At 41.8% G+C, this 25,815-nt stretch overlaps 1 protein-coding gene across 1 annotated transcript in view; it reads right to left on the bottom strand.

Annotated features, from left to right (window-relative positions):
* Positions 1 to 25,615, bottom strand: part of VRK2 (vaccinia related kinase 2) — a 33,389-nt gene extending 7,774 nt beyond the window's left edge. Inside the window, 8 exon segments of the mRNA XM_010153981.1 lie at positions 1,217 to 1,275; positions 3,941 to 4,061; positions 13,849 to 13,981; positions 22,242 to 22,334; positions 23,837 to 23,945; positions 24,079 to 24,166; positions 24,996 to 25,065; positions 25,564 to 25,615. Of these exon segments, the coding sequence (XP_010152283.1) occupies positions 1,217 to 1,275; positions 3,941 to 4,061; positions 13,849 to 13,981; positions 22,242 to 22,334; positions 23,837 to 23,945; positions 24,079 to 24,155 (592 nt within the window). The 5' untranslated portion in view covers positions 24,156 to 24,166; positions 24,996 to 25,065; positions 25,564 to 25,615.
* Positions 25,616 to 25,815: the final 200 nt, after the last annotated feature.

Here is a 25,815-nt window from a genome sequence, read left to right as displayed (position 1 = left end):
TGTAGGAAAACAATTATGGGGGGGGGGGGTGGAAATTAAACTCTTCTTAACTCTTCTTTCAGTTGAAGACCCAAGTGTACCCTAAACCTGGAGATCTACACCTGATATTAGCATCTGGTCGAATCCCAGGAGTAAAGATTTACTAAATATGTATTCACATCAGGAGCAAGTTTTACGTCATACGCTATGTGTTCCAGTAATTCTGGTACAGAAATGCTATGGAAGTGAATAAATCAAAACCAGATACTGAGCTTTGAAGGAAATGTGGTGTCTTCCCTGGGTTAGTTTTGTATTTCAGGGAAGGAAGAAGATATGAGACAACCTGTCCATTCATTTGCTTGTTCAAACTCTGAAGAGTAAGCAATAAACCTTCTGTAGGCAGTTGCTTACTATTTCCATGCTAACAGCTACTTCTGTTTCCAAGACAGGCACTGCTTCCTCACCCCCTGGATTACATATGGCAGAGATCCCTTGTGTCACTCATACATCACAGATGAGACCGATCCAGATTTTTGTACTACCACACAAGGGTTGAAAATTTAGCTCTTAATGTCTGTATTGTCTACTTCGTACTTGTGTATGGGATAATGCGGGAAAGCAGTGGGAAAAAAAGTGTTCCTACAGTGCAAGCACAAAGCACCCCATACCAGTAAGCACCAAGAGTCGTTTATTGCAGAGCGGCCAGCACCCAGAGACGTACCTTCGCCCCTAGCCATAAAGAAGCCTTTGAGCTAAAAAGGCTTAAACTGCAACCCGCTTGTATGTGAAGGGCCTGATCCAGTTCCACTGACGTCAGGAGTACTCGTTCAGTTCCACTGCACCCGATTGAAGGAGGCTGACCTACAACCTAACGACGAGGATCGTGTGACGGGTGTGTTAGCAGCTAACCATGGGGATGGCAGGCTGAGCGCTCCGGTTGGACAAGTGCGTGTGTCAGGGTGGCTCACGCAGGCTTGGTTCCAGGGGTTGGCTCAAGGGTGACTTCTGCTTGCCCGCTGTAGCTCACCCTAAGACCAGAGCCTGGCGACACAGCACAGACTCAGGCCTGGTGAAGGCCTCTACCTTAAGGTGCAAACCACAGTGATTACGCTAAAGATCTTAAATGGAAGGCTTTGTTAAATTGTGTTACTTTTACACTGCTTCCCCCAGACAGGCCAAGACATGGTTTTTGGGACAGGCTGAAGAGCTATACGGTACACACCACAAGCACACTTACCACAGCTGCTTCCAGAAGAATCCCATTCCATCACTGACTCTGGGAGCTCATCCATAAGTCTGAAACAACATGAGAGCGCAACAATTTAATGTGGTTTTGGAGCAGGTGATTCTTCATTTGGGATTTAGGAAGACAGCAAGTCTCAATTCCAAAGGGAGTGGACCTCCAGGACTGCTAATGATTCACAGTACTGCTTTTAAAACAACATCTCCTCTTACCAGCTGTATTGTTAACTCTTTGGAGGCTGCTGATTTCAGCAAGAGCAGGCTCACTGCTAAAACTGCACTTTAGGTTTTTCTTTGCAGATGTTTTAAGCTTTCTAGGAAGAAACCGAAAATTCCTTTGAGCTGAAATGGCTTGTTCCCATTTCAGCTTAACGATTAATGCTTCTGTTCCAGAGTTTAGGATGCAGTTCTGGTCTGCCTACTAGTCCTTCAGCATCAGGTTCTTTCTGCCAGGTAGCTCATGGGCAGCGGGGTGATGGCTGTCAAAATTACAAGCAGGCATGGTAAAGACAAAAGGGGAGGGGGGTGTCAAACGACCGTGCACTTCATGAACTGAAGGGTCACAGATGTGCTCTCTGTCAGGAAGAAATTCTTCCTGGAGAGGGTGGGGAGGCACTGGAACAGGTTGCCCAGAGAAGCTGTGGATGCCCCATCCCTGGAAGTGTCCAAGGCCAGGCTGGATGAGGCTTGGAGCAACCTGGTCTAGTGGAAGGTGTCCCTGCCCATGGCAGGGGGGTTGGAACTAGGTGATCTTTTAAGGTCCCTTCCAACCCAAACCATTCTATGATTCTATGATTCTATCCATCCAGAAACAGGAATAGCAAAGGACACTGGAGCTCAGAACCAATCATATCCTAAAAGCAGATGGAGTTCACCAGCTCATCCTCATGCAGGCAGGAACCAGGATGACCTCGTAGCACCTGGAGGGACCTGTGCAGGCACAAGCCCCCTGCCCCGAGTGAGCAAGTCTGTTAGTTCAGTCTGGCTGTTAACAATGCCAAAGGATCACTGGTTCGGGGCTTTTTGTTCTGTTTAAAGGAGCCATAAAAGGTCCACCAATCAGTAACAGGACGTGTTCTCAAATGCACGGAGTTGGGGTACGCAGGCTAATAGCCTTCAATTCTGTAATCTGTTGTTTAGTATCAGAAACAGAGGTTTTGATTTTGGGGAAATGAAACATTTAAACGTCAATCTTTTCCTGTATTATAGCTTAAATCCTAATTCTAATGGAGCCTCTGCTTTAATGATGGGATGGCATGAACATTTCTAAACTCAAATACGCCAGCAATCTTTAAAGATCCCCTTTCTGATGCCCACAGTTGCCTTAATCACCCACCTTCCAGGCTGGCCCCTTCTTCCTCACCGCCACGCAGATTCCACAGCAAAGGACGGGCAGGCTCGGCGGCGATTCAACTGCGCAGTGACGTACTTTACTACAAGCAACCGGATACGCACATCTATCCGGATGTCTATCTATTTCTGGCCTTTGTAAATGGTATAGGCATTGAAAATTAAGATAAATAAAGGGGGATGACCTGGGCAAGTTACCTAATACCAAGAACGTAATTCATTAGACTAACAGCTCTGATCAACGGAATCTGTATCACTTGCTGTGCACCTCCCGGAAGCACCCGCTTGCTTGGCACCCTGCAAACGCTAGCAAAGGGTTAACCGCCAGGGAAGAATTAGTGAAGCAGCTTGATTGATTAAATTGATTTAACATTGAATTGTGTAAGTTTTACCTTGCAAGGGGTTGTGTAACGATCAGAACTTCTAAAAGAAACCTTAAATGTAACGTACGATGTCAACATTTACAGATGCAATCTGTGTTATCCGCAGTCTGCAGGCTAACCTTTTTCTCTGTTGAGAGCCGGTGCCACACGGAATTTGCAGACTGATTTCTGTGGATCAGCTATCCCTATTGTGTACCTCTGTTGTGGCTTGCCCTACTTAAAAGTTTGCTGCCTTCTCCAGTTGTGACGTTAGGTTTGTGGGTAACGGCTCCGCTGCCTAAGCCTTCTACAGGCGACACTGTGCCACGTGCAATTAACTCTCGCGAGTCCCAACTGCAAACGCAGAGAAAGGAAACACTGATACACTGTTGCTTTAGTAATGAGTCATGCTGGGGAAAGGGAAAGATTTTAATCAAGTTCTTCGATATTTTGGTATTTCATTGTTTGTAACTGCAGAAGGCTTATATAACATTAAAAACCTCCATGAAAACATCTGAAAAATAGTATCGTATAGAAAGTGAAATAAATTGAATGCACATGTGGGAAAACCTCCAAGAGATGTTTGTACTATAGTCCCTACAAAGCACCCACGAAGTTTAATGGAAACACACAACCACCTACTGTATGTGCAACACGGCCCGCACTAATTCACAAATGTTTTCTTTAAAAAAAAAAAAAAAAAAAAGAGTACTAAAAAAAATACAGATCAGACAAAATGACTGTGTACTGTGCATTTGCATTTGGCATCTCTCTAGAGCAGTGCATGCATAAACATGTGGAAGAGGGTGTATATCAGCACAGAGTTCACATTTTTAACTGCTTCTAACATCTCTCAATTAAGGGAAATTGTTTTAGCTCTCTCGTAAGGTGCGATTCTACAGGACGTAAAGCTATTTCAGGCCTGTTTTGTTCAGGGATGAGGATGTTGCAGGGTTCTAGGGCGGTGTGTGCGTGCACATGTGTACATGGATGTGTTTTATTCTTACCTTGTTTTCGCAGTCTGGACAGCTACGGGGTCCTTCAGGTTCTGTTCCCAGGGCAGCTTCCCACATAACCATTGCAGCATGCAGTAGCCAAGGATTTCAAGGTCACCTCGTCTGGAGGGGGCTAAAATGCAGGGAAGGGGCAGGGAGGGAGGGGGGGGAGGGAAGGAGGAAAAAAAAAAAAAAGGATAAGAATCTCTTCTTAGGAAACAGAAAAGACTTTGATTGAACTAGTGTTGATGAAATATGAAAAAGCCAAACGGGCAAAGTGTTTTGTTTATTCAGCTGCATTAGACCTAAACCGCCCCGGCATTTGGCCACAGGCCACAGACAGGCAGTGACTTGTTGCTGTTGAAGTAAGGGTCAGTTTCCTCACCTCCTCCAACTTCATCCTTCCTCAGTCTGGCCTGTCACATGGACTTGATCCCCATGGCCTCTGACATGATCCAGACAGCCCATAACCGAGTACCAACACTTTCTCAAAGAGCCAGGCAGTAAAACAAAGAAATAAATGTCTGCTGCTAAATTGCTAACACATGTTCCAGGAAGTCCATGGGGTCCACATTGGTCATGGAGGGACCCTGTGAGTGCAGACTAAACACTGATGGCCTTTCCTGTTCTCCTACAGAGCTAGCTCAGCCTGGAAGATGGGACAAAACTGCCATCTAGTGTACATTTACACGCCGAAGTTGGCTGCTTCGGAGTACCGTGAGCTGTTTGTTTAGAGAATCCTAGCACCAGCTACAGTACACCGGCTGCTTATGAAGTCCTGCATAAACTTACCACTACTGCTTCCAAAAAGGGAGTTATGTCCAAAACCTCTTTCTCCCACTCTGCACACACCGAACGGATACACTAACTACGGAATACAAATACACTAGATGCAATTCAATCAAAAATTAACCCCATCTCCAAGTATCTTCTCTGCAGAACAACAGAACTATAAATTGACTATAAACTATAATTTAACTATAAATCGACTCTTCCAAGAGAAAGAGGGGGGGAAAAAACCTCCAAAAGGTGCAATACTAACAGAATTGCTATTGCTTGCTGCTAGTCGGAGAAAACCAAACTTGAAAAAAAATGTAACAGGCAGGATTGGTGCAACAGTTCTTTGTACACATTTGACTTGCAGACTGTAAACCACATGGAATCTGCAGAGCCTGAAACGTTTAATTGTGATTAAAAAAAATGACAGATGTAGACATTCAAGTTACACTTTTCCAAAATGAATTTGCACTTTCCAGGAACGCAGGAAGAGTTCAGATTTGTTCAGTACGTTTTTGTCTCGCATAAAGCCTAGTAGTTGAGCAGAGTGCTGTTAATCCAGCTGTAAACAGATATCATATTTTATGGGCCTTCATGAAATAAATTCCAGAAAGTCACTCAGCAAACTTATCTTTTAATTTAAAAAGTCATCAGCTAAAAGCTACGGTGCCAACACGTCATAACTGTTTCTTGTTGCCGTACACACATTATTGTAAAAGCAGAAGATCAGTTCTTAGACATTCCCTATCTTAACTGCTATTAGACTACGGGATTATTAAAGGCCCTTCAATGTAACAGAACGCTACACTATCCCTCGGGTGTCGTTTATTTGCTGCACTAGATTCACAACGTCCTAATGCAAGACTTGGCTCTCGTATTAAAATAAAAACACAATCTCTACCACTTGCTGTTCCGTAGCGATTTCTTCCACCATAAATCTTCTGTTAACTGTGCAACAATTCCATTCATACACGTGTTCACAACTCCCGTTTCCATTGTGACACTTCCAGATTGTAACCATATAAGCCAGCGTTTTTGACAATGCTTTTCTGGCATCTCCTTGTGTAAAACGGGCTACAGAAAGTGGCCTTTGGTGAAACATTGACAGTGGGCCACTTTTTTTTTTTTCCCCACGGAGGGGCTAATTGATAGGAATCTGTAAATAATGCCAAGTCAATTACATTTCAGAAGCTAACCTAAGATCACGTGCTTTCTGACAAAACAGTCCCCAGAGAACAAAGTTTTCTTCACAGTTAACAGTTTGGCCACAACTAATTACCTTCTCGCTCGCATGCGCTTCTTCCAGCCACTTCCTGACTGACACCAGGGCAAAGCCATCACAAACGGGGAGATGTGGGCAACTACGGGTTTACTAATACCTTCCTAAAACCAGTTGTTGGCTGGGCGGAGGAGTACATATAACTAAGCCATACATCACCAGAAAATAAAAAGGGGAAATGTTTTACAGAGAGATGGTAAATTCCCCTATGGCTTTATCTCCCGGGTCACTGCAAGCGTTGCTACATAAAGACATTTACATGTGTTTTTCATAGAACCATATGAAAATGTCAGCGTTTCATTATTTGGCTGTACTGGCGTATTCCTTCTGCCTGCTCCTTTGTCAGCTTGGTATCAGAGATGCTAACTTCCTCACCTTTTGTAATCACTTAGCTCTTTGTAAAAGTGTTCAACTAACCAATCCCTAATGAGTTAATATTATCTGTGAACAATGGAATAATTAGATTTTTAAACCCCAATGAAGCACAAATACATAAGTTTCAGCTATATGTTTACTTGGAAAAATAAATCTGCTGCTACAATTCAAGATTGCAAGGATTCTGGATGAACTTGAGGTTTTTCCCTTTCTTTTGAATACATATTTGATTTCTGCTTTTCTACAGGATTTTTAAAAATTGTTATTTTAGGCTTATATGAAACACTGTTTTGTGAGAACATCTTGGTAAATATTTATTTCACAATATTTTAATAGCTTAATTTTTTTAATTTCAAGATTTAAAGCTTGACTCCATCCTCACTCCTGCCAAGATAAATCAGGAACAACTCCACCGAAGTTAATTCATTAACAGCCATGTCAGTGAAATCAGAGTCAGGCCGTAAGATGTTACATATACGCCACAGACATGTACTCAACGTGCAGGCACAGGGTTCAGCGATAACTCAGGATAACGTAGCTGAAGCGATTCACCCTGAGAAGAAAATACATTATGTATCTCTGTATACTGGATTTGGCAGCTATCTGAGCCCTAGTTTATTTTCAGATTACTATTTCACAATCGAATGTGAATGATAGGACACCAGCCACAATACACTCCCAAAAGTACACTGCTCCCAAGTTCTCATCTGAAACCCATGTGAAAATGGGAGTTTTCCTCTACGGCCCTTTGTAAGCCAACTTACTCAAGCCTTTTGTCAAGTTCTGGGAGGCTAACAAGGAATGTTCTTCTGTTATTTTTAATTAGCACTGTTACGTTATAATTTCACCGTTAGCGTTTCTTTAGATTGGAAGCTTTTCATAAAAAGTCTCGGTTTAGTTGCTCATGTTGCATCTCTACACAGTGGAACCTCTGATTCTCACTGGCACCAGAGCATACAAACTCACGGTAATTCCCAAACAAATATAACTCATACCATGGCCCTGAATCCAAGAGCCCATAAAGGAGTGTTAACATGGCCATGGAGAAATGGAGCTATGTTAAAAATGTCTCATAACAACGTTTTAGTCCATGAACTAAAAGTGATACTACTTTTTAACTCGACGCCGAGGTGGCAAAAATCAGACAAATATAAGACTTGTCAAAAGTCAGTGCCTGTATTAGGGGCAGGAGAAAGAAAAAGACCAAGAAAAGCTGATAATGAAGTACGGCTTCCTCAAGGTACTGCTCAGTCTGAGGAGGTCACTGCAGCAGGATACTGACTGACTGAGTAGAGTGGGTGGCTACAAGGAAAAGCTTAGATAAATATAGTAGATTTTTTTAATTTGATAAACTTTAATACTTGGAGGGCATTCTCTACAGTTATCTAGTCTCAGGCAGGGCAACTGCCAGCAGGGCCGGGAACAATCTCTCCTGCTCCCGTGTGCAGTTCTGCACCGTTGCCTTGGCACGTTGCTGAAGTACTCACTGACAATAACTACCACCATGGAACGCCAGAAAGAAAAATAAATCCAGCGCAAACATGGCGTCACCGTAACTGCACTGTTCCAGAGAGCTCAGTCTGGGGCATGGCGATGAGCAGCTTTTCCCATGCCAGCTGTGGTCTGTCCCAAACTGGAATCCTACGCACTCCGCTGGTCACGCAGCTGATCAGCGCGGAACCCGCTGCAGAGCTGGCAGGAGCTCCCAGGGAGGATACAGCCATGGCTCCCCAGCTCTCACCTTGCCTGGGGCAGTCTCAGAGGTGCCGCCCTGACAGTATCAGCCTCACAGTCCTGAAGGCTCACATCCTCCCAAAGGCCGTGCCAAAGCTGGTGACCAGCCCGCGCACCCGCACTCTCCTGTCAGTCACGGGATGCAGTCCCAGCACCGCAGTCAGGTAACTCGCTTCACAACCCACAAAAGCATCACCACCACGCTACTGCCGTCCTGTTGTGGCCAAGCTCATGAGCACAGCCTGAGCCAGAAGGGCTTAGAGGCCAGAAGTTCCCAAACTGTGATCCTTAAACCTCCTAAAACCCGCAGAGCTTTCCTGGACAACCACAACAGCCTAAGGCGCAGACACCTGCACAGCAGCCTCCGAAGCAGCAGTTACACACGTCCACCGACCAGCAGGATCTAACTGCAGAGCCTCCTCATTTTCCCACTTGCCCTGCTGCATCCATCACAGTCAGGAATCTCACTCACACAGACAGAGTGAATCGTCATCAGGACTGGCAGAATGGGATGTGCGGAAAGGAAGAGGGCCAGGGTCCGGGGACTTGGCAGGGAGAAGTTTATGTAGTGGGACGGTTGGAAGATGCAAGGGAACTTCACCACGGGATCCTTGTGGGAAATAAAACGATGGTGGCAAGAGGTGCAGGTACCTGGTCGGAAGTAAAATGTTCCAAGCTTGCAGTAAGGAGAAGGTGTGTCAGGAGAGTGGGGACAGGAAGTTTTACTCTTCTTTCACATCTGTGTGGCAGAAAAAAAATCACAGAGGTAAGAGGCTGACAAGCAGCTGTGAGATTCGCTAACTTGTTGAAGTCCTGGTGTAGAGAATGAGAGCCAAAACTGAACAGCCAATTCCCAGCCACACTCATCAGTTGTGCTGGAAAGTTGTGATGCTCATCGCCTTCTTTCTGCTGCTTCTGGACATTCTTGGCAGGACACAACAAGCTTACAGAGGTAGTTATAGGAACCTATTCAATTTTCTCCTTGCTAAAACCGAACTCTTCTTTCACTTAGGATGACCTCCTGCTCCCTCTTCTGCTGGGCACACATTTCTCATCCGACACTCAAACTAAAACATCTTTTTTTATTTCACACTGCAAAGTTGCACCCATTTTTCACCATACTGGTTATATTTTCCTTTTATTTTTAGGATTTACAGTTTGTCCCACACACAGTCTTTGGGAAACACATACCAAACTGCAGTAAATCAATAATGCATTTCACCAACAGAAAAATCCAGCAGGCTCCCTCTGACTCCGGACTGTACATGGACAGATGCCAAATAAACCTCTTGATCCAGAGGCATTTAGAGCTCTGTTCTCTGGAAGCCACACAGGCTCAGAAAGAATAGGTTTCCTGGCATAGGTGTTTATATTCCTGTACATCCTTCCTCACAAAATGAACCTTGCATGTATTCTGGTCAAGCTCCGCATGTAAAAAAAGGAAAAATGGACAAACATTGAGCTATGTTTTAATATCAAACAGCAAGAGCTCTGTCAGACCAGTGGGGGAAATAACAAGAACTGCAGCACTATCCCTACAATCGGCCTGATGCCTGCCCTGCCCTGTACGAACAAGGTGTATGAGCACTCCGAGAAGCGCGTGCTGCAATAACCCAACATGAGGGGTACAAAGAACTGGCTGAAATGGGGCATCAAACATAGCTGCAACTGCCTTCCCCAACAAAGGAGAAGAAAATAAACACACTTTTGCTTGATGAAACTAGCTCAGATAAAACCTATTCACTGGTTACAAAAAACAGTGACAACCAGCAGACGTCACCAGACATTCTACTTAACCTTAAGCCTGTCAAAAGTCACCACTACTGTCTTCAGCAGCTTTTATTATTCCAGATGTAGCTGTGAGCTCTGCAAGGACTTCAGCAGGTCCTACACCCAAGGCGAGAGATGGCAAAACTGCTAGTAGTTACTGTGAAGGGTTGTTAAAAGGATGAGGAGAGTTATCTTGAAATCTATGGCAAATGCAAATATGTGCTGGAGGGAATTCTACATAGACAGTTCATACTCTTATGTTCATCAAGGATAGCAAATTAAAACTGGTCTTACTCGCTCAATGCACAGGACTGGAGTATTTAAAAAAATCTCAATATGTTAAGCGCAGTATATCTCCAGAGAAATTAGGTATTGACCGCATGCCTCAGTGAGTAGAAAATCTACAAAAATCCATAGGAGGCATTGATCCAAATATTACTTTTTAACACTAACTATGTAACAATTTTTTAGAAGTACACTGAGTGCAGATATAATTCTCTTTAATTATCAATCTACAAGAAAATACATAACACTGTTTATACAGTATGGTCTTTAAAAATGACTACAATGAATACACTCAAATCCTACACTAAACTAAAAACAGTGCAGTTGTGCATTATGAAGTTTGCATGAAAACAAAAAGGTTTTAAATTTAAAAAACCCACATGCAGGTTGCAATGAGATCCAGCCACCAAATACACCAAATGCTGATGGTGTGGCAAAGCCCAACTTGGGCCCTGACTTGGTTCCAGGTGAGCTCTAGACACAGACAGGGGATGTAGCGGAGCTTGGGGTGACTACTTGCCAGCTCCGGACAAGGCTGGAAGCCCCCAGGCAGCACTGCGGCACAGGAGAGCCAGCCCGTGGGGCCAACACGCTGTGCGGAGTACAGGGGAGCTGTGCAGAACTGAAGACAAAACCAGCATGAAGAGCCGAGACAGGAGGCAGGGCAGCCTTCCCGAGCTCAGGGGGCATTCCTCTTCAGTTCCAGCCCAAATCCCAGCCAACACCTTCACGTACACTGGCACGCACTGGAGTAATTCGCACCGTTGGCGTACAGTGGCGCTCACTAGAGTAACTTGTTTGAAGGCAGCGATTCACCATCAGCTGCCACAACTCAGCCCGCACCAGCAGCTGCCTGAAGACTATGGACTAATTCCACCACACACAAGTGCTACCGTGTAGCAGCCGCTGGTAGGAAACTTTCTGGATCTGAGAGGAGTACATAACCTCTACACCTGATCAACTCTGCAGAGAGCTTGGGGAATAAATTGGCATGCAGCTGGGTTAATCTCTCGATTCAACTGAGGGAACACCAGCGTTGATTTGAATTAGTGGGAAGCGGTTGCATCTGATTGGCTTTATGCAAGGAGGTTATCTGCTTTAAGCATTACCAAGAGGCCCTTTTGAAAGCCACAAAGTCATAATTTTAAGTTTCAGCCTGTACCTCAAATCGCTGTGTATCTTCAGGCAGGGACATTATGAATAAAAGCAGAGCAAGTCCAAATATTCTCATTTGTCTGGCTCAAACAGCAACTGGTACTATTTCAGGGCTTTGGAGGTCCGAGATGTATTTATGTTGCTACGTACATTCAGGAAATGCCCTCTGCAAATGACTCATAAAATAACATTTAAAAATTGGAATATATTCCAAAAGCACCAAAATAAGTATTCCACTGAAAAATTGGGTAACACCAGAATGAAGGCTGTCTGTGCAGCTTCAATCTGCCCACAGCGCAGCAGCCCTTGAACACTTTTCAGAAGAGCACCCCACCTCGCGCGCTACATGAGACGCACCATGACTCAATCACAAGACTGGAGTACAGGAGATCGAGCACAGAAACCCTTTGCCCCAGCTGCTGGAAGTCTTTTAGCATCCCAAAACGTCTCCACCACTCTAAACTTCACAACAAGAGATGAGATGAGGGAAACCAGTCACCGTGTTCTGCCATCTGGACCTGTGCAGTCTCCGACAGAAGTCGCTGTGGATGCATATTTTCCCTGGGATGCTGAGAGATCTGCTGCAAATGGGAAGCCCTGGTAATTTGACCTTAATGGATTCAGGCTGTTGCAAGGTCAGAGCCGAGGCATTCAATGTGAATAGTTTGGATTCTCTGCAACATACCAGATACCACATCACGTTCTGCAGGAGCATCAGAAAAGTCTGTGGATATTCTGTTTGCAGCTGTTAACAAGCAAAACATTTTCAAGTGCAAGATGGGGGTAGACTCCCTCAAGCTATCTTTCTGAATATTTTGTTTTCTGGAATCCTTTGCTTTTCACCAATTCCATCACGGCTTTAGCTACTCGACAGGGTGATCTAACCCACAGATTAACTCACACTTGCACGTGCACACCCTTTGCCACCCACGTCTGTAAAAATTTCCCTACTCTTTCAAATAAAAGGAATTATCCGTCCTGTAATCACGCCTGTCCACTAGGTAAACTTGCTGCTATAATTACCCAACCGCCAAATGCCAAATAATCTAGACTCCGCCTATTCTTCTAACAGCACCCACATCAAATACATGGGCACATGGCACACGCTGCTAGGAAAAACAGCCAGAGTCAGATCTCCAGAAAATGCACTGTATGCCTGGGAGGGCTAGAAGAGTGTGAAAGAGGTGCCCTCTTCACCACAAAATATTTTCTAGCAGGTGAATTTGCACAGTCGTCTTAGCAGCAAGTACTTGACAGTCTTATTTCATTTTTCCTAATGACCAGAGTTAAACGATTGCAGGATTTAACAGCGCCGGCAAATTATCAAGACCCTCTACATTACATGGTCAATGGTCCTTTTAATAGAAAAAGCAATAATATACAGTTGTTTGTGCCAACTAAAACTCGTTAGAAAGTATTAGTTTAAGGTAACAGTTCAGCAGCTATTAACAAGCACAAATTTCTGCAGTTACCGCTTTTGACACTGTGATCCTAGCAAAGCTGGCAGCAGAAGACCATTCCTTTTGTTTTAGAAGATCTTGGGGGGGAGGGAAGGAGGGGGAAACAGGGGAAAGAAAAGTTAACAAAAAAACTCTTTCGTAGCAAGAGTCAAAGTTTTTCAATAATCACCATTTTTTTCACTAGCATAACATTAGAATTGACTTTTTGTCTTGCTGACATAGCAACTAAGAAACTTGTGTTGCATTGACCATATTGATTGTGAACAATGCAGCCATCAGTGGGACTTTGCACCATATATTTTCGATATTGACCTCCCATTCCCTTTTCCATGGCTCTATGGGTCTGCTATTGGATTTGGACTGCAGTGTAATAAACAGCTAAGGTTTAATTAATGGTAAATGAATACAAGACATAGGTTATGACTTTAACTAATTAGGGAATTGTTGAATTAAGTCTGCCTTGGAATGCAAGGCAGTACAATCAATATCCAATAAAAGGACTATGTATGTAATTTACCTGCAAATGTGTTTCCAATACCATCAAAGTGAGTTTAAATAAGTAAGATATATGAAAGGCTACTGAAAAAAGATTTCAAAAAGTTAACACTTTATGGCTTCAAAAAAGGTTTTTCTCCTTGCAGAAGGAATGTCATCTTGAAATATCCTCTCATAACACAGATGGTGACACTCAGACACAGCTCTCCCTGAAGGACAGTGCAGACTCGAAACATTTTTCCTTGACAATGCAACATTAGCAAAGATTGCCTCTGCCTGCCTAGAGAGTATAGCAAACACAAACCAGTACTCCCAACATGAACCAATTAAGTTTAACGGCAAGCTTCTCTTAGGGTACCTTGGTCCACCTTCCAGTACCATATGTGCAGCAGCCTTTCGGTTTTAATCACGCTGCCCCCCTTCCCCCAGCAGCCCTGGAGAAGCGTTCCCAGGTACAAGAAGAGGTCACCACACAAGGGTCTGATCAACCCCGAGCAATCCCCAAGACTACTTCTATTGTATACATCAGCTCACACAGCCTGATTACTCATTCTGTAATCACTACTCTGAAATAGAAAAAAGAAACCTACCTACTCCCTTGTGGGCATCTACGCTGGTAAACTCTATTGTCCCATTATGGCCCTTCCTAGGATTTTCCTGATACTGTTTGTGGTTCCCATTGGGACAATATCTGTAGGAAAGTCCATAATCTGCAAGATAAACCTGGAAGACATGAACAGACAAATGAATAATGCTTTTGTCCTTTGAAAGTATAACCTTTATAATTAAGTCTTAAGAAACTGATAGGTTAAGGACAGCCTTAGATCTAAATTTTATTAAACCAAATGGTGCCTCAGGATAAAATATGTACAACTGGGGGCTATAACAGCTGCCCTCCCCATTTAAATCCTTCCACTACTATACTCTTATCTTATTTCAGACTCGAGCAGAATTTCAGTCATTTTATTTTGTTCCTAAGCTCTCTTCTCTCCAGGTAGAGATCTAGCCATCATAAACCGCAATATGCCTTTTACGTATCCTCACGTTGCTTCTGGGACCCTTTCCCCTCCTTATTTAAACAGGCACATGCACACCCCCGCTCAAATTTTCCACCAGAATCACAGAGACTGTACAATTTCATAACAGCAGTGCAACTTAAATTTAGAGGAATCAAGAGGCAGCAGCTTCCCCCAGCTGGACTGGATACAGGGCTCCAGTGCTAACAGGGACCGTGAGCACAGGGCTGCTGGCTGTTAGGCTAACTGCAGTCTCAGCTTGAATGTCACCGTCGGGAACTTTGAACTGGCAACAACTATTTAAACATCAAGTGTAAGAGAAAACCAGGCAAAACAAACTCCCCCCCTCAACCCAGAAAGCAATTTTATAAATTCAGGAGTGATTTACATAGAAGTTTTTAAAAGGTGCAGCATCAGACTTCGCTTTACTTTACCCTCAAGCAAGCCCATGGAGCTAAACCAGTGTAAGAGAAAAAAATTGGTGCCCCTACTGTGTATATTGCAGGAAGCTCATGCATTCTGCCACATTTACCTTTCCATCCTGGCACAGGTGATTATTTTTTTTCCCCAAGATGCTGGTGCTTTGCTATAGCTACCTAAATAACCAGCATGAGGAAGGCCCCCAGTTCTGAATGTATCTGGGAGACGCGCTCACATATTCTTGGGACTTAACTGTGAAAGCATTAATTGACATTAAACTTAGTCTTGCTCACTTTTATGGTATTTGACGCTGCAAACAGAACAGCTCAGGAGAGCTGAACTTTACTTTCTGTTCTGCTGCCTGTCAAGACAAACCTGAACAGGCCATCTGGCTCCTATGCCTCTACTGCTCTATAGGCGATAGTGCACGCGGTACCGCACCCGTGTCAATTCTGCCACTCACATAATTTAGATTAAGGGCACAAGTCCACTCTGTGAAGTTCAGATTAACACGTTCTACCCTCCAACAGGGGTGGATTTAATACATGCACATGGTCAATTACTGCAGCGCAGCTGACAAGCAGTACTTGTTGAAAGCAGCTGGAATTTAATCACTGTCTGTCCACCCCACAATATCCCATAGGTTATTTTCTCAGCCTGTCTTTTTCACACTCCCACCTGGCCTTTGCCCCTTACATTGACCAGTTCTCACATTAGGTAATTGCTTTTTTATAAATATCCAACTATAGTACTTTCACTTAAAAATAAATGCTACAGACTGCTATTATGCTGCCAAAGGAACTGATCTCTGGGGCAAAAGCTACATCATTTGAAAGCATAGAGAGATCATTTCTACTAAATCACATTATGAAGAAAAACTTTTCCTTATTTGAACCTCAGCTTTGTTTCCTCTTTAGCTAAAAAAATAAATTATACTATAAAAGTCTAAGATAAACTCTTCTAGCACTCACTTCTAATTTAATTATGTCACTCCTGGTGGAGGAAAAACACAAACAAAAAACCCTCAAGAAAACTTAATGCATTATTTTGTAGCGCATCCGGTTGAACTACTGATTCCTGTTTGCGCTCCAGGCAGCTTCAAATGCTGGGATGGCTGGTCTCATGGTAATCCTGTTTCTGCTGCAGTATCTGTGCTTATCTGGAGCGTGTAAGCTGGGATGCAGCGCTCACTTCCTGCACGGTGAGGGCTTTTAAGATTACCGATAATGTTTTCACCTGGCAGACTATACAAACTGTGATACAAGACTGAAGACCGTAGGCACGTTTAGAAAATCTGGGACAAGGCATAAACTTTGTTGGGTTGACCGATTTGATTTTCTCCTGTATCCGTTCTCCAGCGTATCCCTGATGCTCTGCTACCTGTCCTAATTGAGCTCACAGTCAGTGCGAGAGAACCAATTTAAACTACACTAATATCAAGTTTTGCAAGTCTTCTGCACCCTTTGCGGGCTGTGAGGGAGAGAGTAGGCTAGAAGGTGTATTCTGCCCAGAACTTGCTTGACTACAGACTTCTAACATATACAGTTGACCAGATACAGTAAGATGAAATACAGAGCGGCTCTCAACCTTTAAAAATTCAGGCTATGCCTTATATTAAAATGAGATTTTAACTGTTAGAAAAAAAAAAAAAACAACACAAGACAAGCATCTCTGCCAGCTCTCCGGTTCTGTCTGGTCTGGGAATGCTGGTTTATGTGATAGACATTCCCATACAGCAGCCAGCCTTGGTGGTCTTTCCAACTACTTTAACAGGCCCCCTAGAAGGTAGCCACAAATATTTGCTAGCCAAACTTGAACCATGTACAAAGTTAACAGTTATCCTACAGATAAATAAATCCGCCTTTACTAAACTAGCGAGGCACTGTTACAACCTTGCCACAACCATTATCACAATGGCTACATTATTTTAAATTACCATTCATTTCATTTAATCCATTTTCATTATAACCTTTTCATCATTAAAAAGATATACAGTTCTTTATAGCTAGTTGTCATTTTTTGATAATGTAACACAGCGTGCCCTTCCAAATTTGCTCCGAACATGGTGGGTAGGGGTATTTAACAAATTTGTAGATTGCTGTGGGTTTAAGGGTATAAAGATAGGGGGGGGGGAAAAGATGAGTATTAAAAAATATTGGGAAAAATTGTCAGTGTTAGTATGTGCATTATGTTAGTAATACCATAAATATTTTTCATCTGCATGCTTTTTTTAGGAAAAACAAAACAACTAAGAACAAAAAGAGAACAAAACATATGCAGAGTAAGATAAACAAGACACTTGAAACAAGGAATGGGAACAAGGATGATGAAGGTGCAACAGTGACATAAGCCCAGAACAGCTGGGTTTAGCTGTGGTACATTGTACGCTCCTTCCCACACACTTACTTATTTTAACTCTTGTTTTTGTTCAAGTTTCAGTTTTTACACATCCCAGTCTGCACTAGCACTGAGTATGGTCTGTTATTAATAGATTTCGCTATAGATTAGGAGCCAGATTTCTTAAGTCTTGTCACTGAATTTTATGCAAGCATGAATGTGCCCATCTTGTGCAAGCGAACAGCCACAGAGGCACAGTAATTATTTATGTGCACAAGCGACAGCCGTAGATTCAGCACTCCTCTTGTCCCTTCCATGCGTGACTCCCTCACAGCGCTTTGTATCTGAAGTGCTAAATATCTACTAAACATAACATTCTTACAAGTTGTATATGTTACGCTATGTAACTGCACTGAGCAGAGAAGTCATAAGCCTGGCACTTTGCATTATCATGGTATTTTCTCCATCTCAAAGTACACATAGCAGGACAATTATCGCTGAAAGTATAAAAATACAGTGATTTTCTTTGTACGTTTTCTTTCCGGTGGTTCCATTACCAAGCTTATGTAATGCACTGTAAATAATTAAGTGGATACCTACTAATAAGAAGCAGCTTGGTTGCTAATGAGTGGCCATAGTGCTGTCAGATCCAGTTGGACACTACGCTACTAAAAGGCTGAGGGTCAGGTGAAGTCCAGCTTGGCACAGGAAGTCTGAAGTATAGTGTCTGGGACAGGAACAGCATCTTCCACAAAACAGAAGCCAAGGAAGGAGAGAGGGGAAGAAATCTTCCGTGACTTGTCAGTGACAAGTCCAGATTCTGGAATCAATTGAATTCCAAGATATCTGGGGCACTACTACAAAGAGAAATTAAATTAACGTAAAACAGTTCCATCCAAACGTAGCAATAGGACAGATGAAAGAAAATTAAGGCCATTTGATTATGAAGCTACACCCCAGATCAGGGGTGCAGCCAGCATCCCAGAGTTAAAACTCAACTGTTTCTGTATGGTACCTCTGCATATTGTATTCTTCCTAAGGACACATGAAGGAAAACAGAAAAGACTCATTTTTCTCAATTCATCTGCTCTTTAGCAAATCTGGCGTACTGGACTGAAGAGCAGGAATCGCAATGATTCACCTCACAATGAAAAATGGCTTAAAGCAGAACTGTTTTCACGCGTGTTTTTCCCATATGATCAGTGCGTGAGCTCTCCATCTTCTGTGCTGGCCCACTGAAAGCTGGTCTCAAAAGTTAACATTTTGAGACGTTTTTGTATTCTTTTCTCCTCTATGGTTAGGGCTATCTATGATAATCAAGTCAGAGTTTTATTCTGTAACTCTCTTGTGTAAGAAAAACCAAAATCAGAACTGAGGTGCAAATGCAGTGAAAATTTACAGCTTAAAAATCTAAACAGGCAGCTTCTGGTGCAGACTTCAGTCTGCCACACTGCAGCATGTCTGCCCATATATTCCACAGGGAAAAAAAGAAAATACTACAAGGGAATTGTTTGAAAGAAGCATTCTTCCAAACCTTATTCCAATTATTAAAAAGTCTGATTTTAAGCTTTTGTCCAGTGACCACTTGCTCCTTTTAATAGTATCACCATTTAAATGAGTAATGGATTTGAATTTCTCTTTTAGGGTCTATACCAATAATGCTTATTCTGCTTTATCATCCAAACAGTTACTACTATGCACCGAATGATCTTTAACTCACGGCAACACTGAGAGAGTGTTTCACTTGTCCTGTAATTTATAGTTCTGATCACTCCAAGTTTTCTTTCAGGCCTCTCCGAGATTCATGGGCTGTGTACTTCCCTCAGTACATCACTCCTATTCTGTCAGTCACTGCGCTGGGCCCATGTTCAGAAACATATTGACGAGAGAATTGATCTTTTGACCTGTAACTCACGGAGTGGCCTCGCTCCCTTCTACTGAATAGATCTGCAGCAAGCTCCTCTTTGAGGTCAGTTGGTTCTGATCTTCTAACCATTTCTAAACATCATTTGGAGGTCACAGAGTGACAGGACCTTTACTTTATTTGTTTCTCTGCCTTGCCAGAGAAGGTAGGGGATAGCAGTATGGATTTCACATGCTCTTTCAAAAAGAGGACTATGATATTTATTGGCTGTGGTGTAAATTTACCAGGTTAACTTACAGAAGAGAGAGAGAGTAGCAGCAGAAAGTCTAACACAGAAAAATTATCTTTCTTGGAACTGCAGGAAATCAGTGACAGATTCACACATAAGAGTACACATGAACAGCCACTCAATGACAAAAACATGCTAAGTTGAGTATAAAGGCACATACGCTTTTTGGAACAGATTTAGGTCTCTTCACCAGAACAGGATATAGAAATAAAAATAATATACATGTATATATATAAAATGTAAGAGATTAGGTATGAGTTTCTTTCAAATATAAATTTCTAGAATTAAGGAATATTTCCAATTTATTTTATTTTAAAATCCCAGACCCGAAAGAGCAAGAACCCACCAGCATAAAATGTTTAACAAAAACTCACCATCAAAATCATTAGGTGAGACAGTTTTGTTACACCAACTCCCACCGGAGCTACAGGTCTCTCAGCTTCCATTGCTGAGTTTCAGCTTGCCACTGCCTAGATGCTCTCACCCCCTATTTATGAGATTAGGTTGACCAGTTTACTTCCCAGGTCCATTCTTTTAAGGAGACAAGACCAAGGCAATCTAGCTAGCCACCATTGTAGGAGAGAGGATTGGCAAAACACTTCACAGGTATTTGGTAGCAATAGCAGCGCCTGAGGTATTATCTGAAGCATCCAAGGTTAACACAAGATTGCCAAATTAAAATATAGCATCTCTGACAACAGTTTAGAGGATACAGGACAGGATAGTCCATATTGTTGTCAGTGGTACTGCTTCACAGAGCTTCCCAAAATACCATTCTGGTAGATACATAATATATTCAGCTCACCAGCATGTATAAAGACAGCTTGATTTGCAGAAAGGCTGTCGCAGCATCACGAAAACTTACACGGGAACTGGATGCGGTTGGAATAGGAAGAACCAACTTTCATAGCAAAATTACATGCAAATTGGTGGCACATGCAGATATCCAGGATGTGACAAATGCAAAATCATCTGTGCAAGCACACATCTACAGTTCTGAATACCTGAATCTGTGTGAGAATACTGCCTACTACTGCTCCTAACCCAGGTAAAGAACATTTACTGAAGTATGGAGGCAGACAGCAGAGTCAACAGTTCCAGGGGAAGAATATTCAGCTAGTGGTGTATGTAGATCTGCCAATTTGAAAGTTTTAGCTGTGGTGTTGGGGAGATTATTCCTTCTCTTCCTGCCCCACAAGTCACAGCGTATTTGTGTTTCAAGATACTATGCAAGCTGCATCTGGAAAAAAAACTTTGATTTGCCCAGAAACAGTCCTGTTAAGCCATCTGCCCTGCTGTGTAAGCTAAACATAGCACACATTACTTCTGAATGTATTTGAAGGTAACCATCCCTGTCTACGTGGCTGTAGGCTGGAATGGTTTACTTGTCACAGCTTCAGTGAAACCAGCAGACCTGTGGCCACCTGCAGAATTTCTGGGGCCCATGACTGGGAAGTTTATGTGAATAATATCTTAACAGCTCTAAGTTGTCTTAAGCACGCAGAAATGAAAGTTTAATTCATACCTCACAAATACAGGCAAATATTAGAAATTTTCTCCTGTTAGCTCTTCTGAGTTAGAATGTGAACTTTAAAATATTTTGTAGAACAATTTCAGTGGAAAAGAAATTTTACTGAAACAAAATTCTACTCAAAACCTCTCAGCTGTAACTACACTTTGTACAAGTCGAGCTAGGAGCTACTTGAACTATCATTAATTTCTTTTAATAAATATAACCTATATTTCCACCTAAAACCTCTGTCCAGTAAACTCACAAGTACCTTACTCTTAATCTGTCCATGAATTCACTGCTTATGAAAACAAAATAGTAGTATAGCACAATCTTCCTCCAGGCAACATGAGAAACAAATCACAAAATCACCCCACAATCTGGCTGATTGAAAAGCAGCTGATCAAAGTCAGCTACACGTCTTAAAATTTTATGATTACTGTAAATGGACACTTCCAAAATGATTTCAATGTGAAAAACAGCAGCATATCTTGCTGTCATAAAAATACACAATAGCCAAGACCAAAAAAAAAAAAAAAAAAAAAAAGTTATTTGAGTTATGTTAATGGGTTTGGGTAGCAGATCGTTTTGCCTCTAAATAGACTCCTTCCTTGGATTCAGCAGGCTGGTAAACACCATAAACTGAGATTATGTACTGGCTGCTAACACTGTCGAAAAACATGGTTGTTTTAAACAGCCACGATAGTTTGAAAACTATGTGTTTTAGAAAGCTGAAAAGTAAATTTAACTCAACCATTTAACTTGAAACTTGTAAAAAAAGCAGACAGTTCAACGGTTCAACCTCCAATGGCAGTAAGCTGTAAGATCTGTTTCTTTGTCACTGCAGCAGAAAAACAAAAATTGAAAGAAAAGAAGTATTGCTTACAGCTAATTATATTTAAGCTATGTTAGACATGTCCTTTTATCCTAAATGATATTTTTTTCCATGAAAAAAGCATACTTAGATTTTATTAGCTTAAGAAAAAAGACATCGTAAGAGCGTGTGGAGTATGACAGGATCAAAAGATTTGTTTCAAAATGTTTCACCGAAACACTTCAATTTCAAGGCTAGCTTTAGAGAGTTAGAGAGCAGCAACCTTAATCCTACTTACCTGTTATATCCACTGCAATGAGCAGGACATAAGAGTTAGGGGCACAGAAACACAATTTGTGATTATATTAGAAACCTGGAACTTCAAGAATGAAAATACAATGGGCCACATCCTTAAACTCATTAATATACTTAAACTGACATAACCCAGAACAGGATTAGGTCCTCTCACGTGCCCTGTTGATTAATTTACCCAACCATACCACTACCCTAGTCAGCAAAGCACAAAGGGAACAAAGCAGAGTTTTGTCCTGCTTCTTTCTCAGACCTTAAGCTCCACAGAGCCGCTTCTCAGATTTGTTGTGAGAGGATATAAATGTCCAAGCATAACCTTACTTTAATACGTGAATTGTTAATGCCAAATACACAGAACTTAAAACTATTAAACAGTTATAAACCCACCAGAGCAACAGTGTGGATAAGTAAACATGCTTACCTCGTGTGGATTGGTGTAGCCCAAAAGTAGATTTGCTGCTTTAATGTCACCATGAACATACTCATTTTCATGTATATATTCCAAAGTATCCAACTAGGAAAGGTTTTAGAACAGAAAAGACAAAATCATTGTCTCCCCTCTGCCGCTAACCCCACCACCAAATATTCCTCACTTGTACAGCGAGACCAAGGGCTACAGGCTGACCTGACAGATTTGAGTTAGAGCACGTGGACTACCTGCTCTGCCCACAGGGGCTGTTCCCAGCAGGCACAGAGCTGATGGGACATCGTAAACAAGTCATACTTCGCCAACAGGTATCCCTGTGTAACTACCTACAAGTACCAGCTTCAGAGGTCACAAAGCATGAATGACACCAGTACTTTATAAACACCGGAGGAAATATTGAGGACACCAAGCTATGAAAAATAAAAGTATTCCATCAGCCATAAGGTTTGTAATATATTTGATCCTGCCAGTTATTATATGACCCACATTTCATGTCACCATCCCCCTGCATCACCAACCTTTTTCAGCTCTTTAGTGAGCTACAATAGCTCTAAATGTTATTAAAAAACCACATTTGCACTTGGCAACTCATACAAAGGACAATCTAACCCTGGATTTTGTAGAGTACAGAGTGTGTTACAAGTTTGTCCATTATGTGACCACTTTTCTTATTAATTAATATTTAGGTTAAAAGGAAATTTTGGAGGTGTTCCATCTAAACCCACTGCTTCAAGCAGGACTAACATAAGAAAGATCAGGTTGTAAAAGAGACTGAATAGTCAAGTTTTAAAAGTCCCCCAGGATACACCTTTCACTGCCTCTGGGAAGCATGTTCCAGTGCTAAGGCACTCTGCAAAAACTTTTCCTTTGTACTCTCCCTACAACTTCTGTCCATTGCCTCTACTCCATTTGCTGGGCACCTCTATCCAGTTACAGCAGTCTTTCACAGGACAAATGATATTAGAAAGGAGCACATATACAGACTTCCATTAGTATGTGGCAGTGTACACACATCTGAAAACACAACTGATATTTGCAGACTAGCCTAATCCTGGCCTCTACAATGAGTGTGTTCCGCAAACACACTGAAAATTTTGCATTCAAGCATGCAATTATGAGCCTTGACAAATATGGATGTCTAATACAATACCTTTCAGACACTGGGGAAAGAAATCAATACATGTTAACGCATATGAGAATAGGCTTACACATCTCAGTCTAGACACACACTTTGAAGTGTATGGTCCATGTTTTAACCCATTAGAAAAAATTTTAGTTTGAGCTCACCAACTTCCAGTCCTCAGGGAGTCTTGATTTTCTACTTAATATTCATTTTATTAAAAAAAAAAAGGATGAAAAATAAGAAAAATGGAAGGTGTCTAGTGGGGGGCGTCGCTGCCCATGGCAGGGGGGTTGGAACTAGCTGATCTTTAAGGTCCCTTCCAAACCAAACCATGACTCTATGAAAATACATAGCATTTACACATGTGTAAGTCTAAACTCAAAAGCTACCTAAAGAAACGATATTAGATAATTTTCTAGTTGTACTCAGCAAGTCTGAGACACAGCAATTTCATCTCTGTACATACCATTCGTGCCCCAAGTTGCAGAACAGTCTCCTTCTTAAATCTGCTTCCACAGTCTTCAAAGATTCTTTGAAGGTCTTCCCCCAGTCTCTCCATGACCATGAATCTATAGCTACCAGGAAATACATAAAAGGGAGGAAACCTTTAAGACTGCAAGTTTATGTCAGATCGGAAAGATTTATCTCCATTTTCTTGAAAATGGATCTTCAGTAAATTTGAGGCTTAATTACAATTAATCTTATTACCTTTTTCCCTTGTACTCAGCCAAGCCTGATCCCCAAAACACTGGAATTCCTAAACAACTTATTTTTTTGAGATTCATCCATTTTCTTACTGTAATAATAATAAAAAGATAACATTGGGTTATAGGTAGCTAGAGAATTTCGGGTTGGGCGAGGGGGGGAGGTTTTGTTGGTTTTGTTTTAGCTATCAAGCCAAGACTTTGAACAAAACAAGTCAGACTAATTTGGTAGTTTGTGTAGTAGACAATTCAGACCTTAACTTTACTCTGAAGTCCTCTACATTCCTCAAAACAAGCAGCAGGGTTTTTTTTTGTTCCAGCAATGTGCTACTTTGTTCCCTTAGAAGGCAGATAAGCAATTATCAATAGCTGAAGAAATAATTCCTTTAGAAGCTCCACTTTATTCAATACAGAATGCGTCAAGCTATCAAAAGTGCTTATGCCTACCAGCAATCTAAGTCATCCAGTCTTTAGGACAGTTCCCATGAATAAATCACATCCATGCTTAAGTGTCTGCAGAATCAAGTGCCTTGATTACTACTAAATCCCGTGATAATTACACACACTCTTAACTCTGCCCATGAAAACAGTTACTAGCAGAAATACGGTGACCAATTAGTCCATGCAGTACCCCTGTTTAAGGCTGGCCTCTCTCTGGAGTCCATTCATTGATGTGCAGTCTGAAGTGTGCACATAGATTTGGCATGCTTCTGTTCTCCCTTCTGATCAGAAAGGAGAAAGACGTCATCCAAGGAAAGAAACCTATGGCAATCTAAAATTATTATAGCAACAACAAGGATTAGTTCAGCTTATATGAAATGAGTTTGCTGTCAAGCTCTAAGGCAACAGTTCTTATTAGAAGTAGTTAAAACCCAAACTTGTCCTTAAATCTATCTGAATCGGAACTGATGTATTACTTACTGTGCTCTTGTTTTGCAGCCCTCTGGTAAAATTTCAGTTCAGAAAACAAGGGACCATTTTCAAGGTATTCCTATTGATAAACAAACAAACTTAGCATCATACAGTGCATTACAAAGACAAGAGTTTCTGAAGAAAGTGTACGAGAAGTTCAAAGAATATGATTAAACCCCTTTTTTTCCCTACCTCCCATATAGCATGCCACCCAAAATGTAATTTTAAGTAGCTAAAACAGAAAGTTGTTTGGCAACACATTTTTCATAAATACCACAAATGTTTTCAGGAATTATTTAAAGACACTATTTGCAGAAATTTCTAGATCGCGTGTGTTTAAACACATGGTCTGATTTTCCTTACTATAGAGTTGAGGACAGTAATCAAGGAAAGGAAGAAATCAAGACAAAGAAATACTGTATCATGGAAATGCCAAATATATCCGCAAACAGGGAAAAGATATCAAGTGGGAAAGAAACCAAAAGCCACAAGCATGCAGTACGGACGCAGTGCTGAAAATAAGGAGAGATAAGAGAAAACTTCACACAATAATTTAGAAATGAGAGCTACACATTACCACTTTAATTACGTGTACTGCATCATCTGCTACAGGAACAAGAGTTTGAGGGGAAGCTGCAAAATGAGAAAGAGAGGAGGATCAAGGCATATGCAACAAAATACAATTGCAAAGACCAAGCTAACGTTGCGTAAGGCAACCAAAAGCATACATGACAGAGAGACCCAACAATTTGTCTGAACTGCTGATTTAAAGGTCAGAGTTTCGCTAGGTTCAAAGAAAAACAAATCCAAGCCAATGTGCACACACAGA

This window comes from Eurypyga helias, unplaced genomic scaffold (genome assembly GCF_000690775.1).
Source record: "Eurypyga helias isolate BGI_N326 unplaced genomic scaffold, ASM69077v1 scaffold15256, whole genome shotgun sequence".
In the NCBI taxonomy this organism is placed as follows: Eukaryota; Metazoa; Chordata; class Aves; order Eurypygiformes; family Eurypygidae; genus Eurypyga; species Eurypyga helias.
The sequence above is the reverse complement of the archived record's forward strand: the minus strand, read 5'-3'. Positions and strand labels throughout refer to the sequence as shown.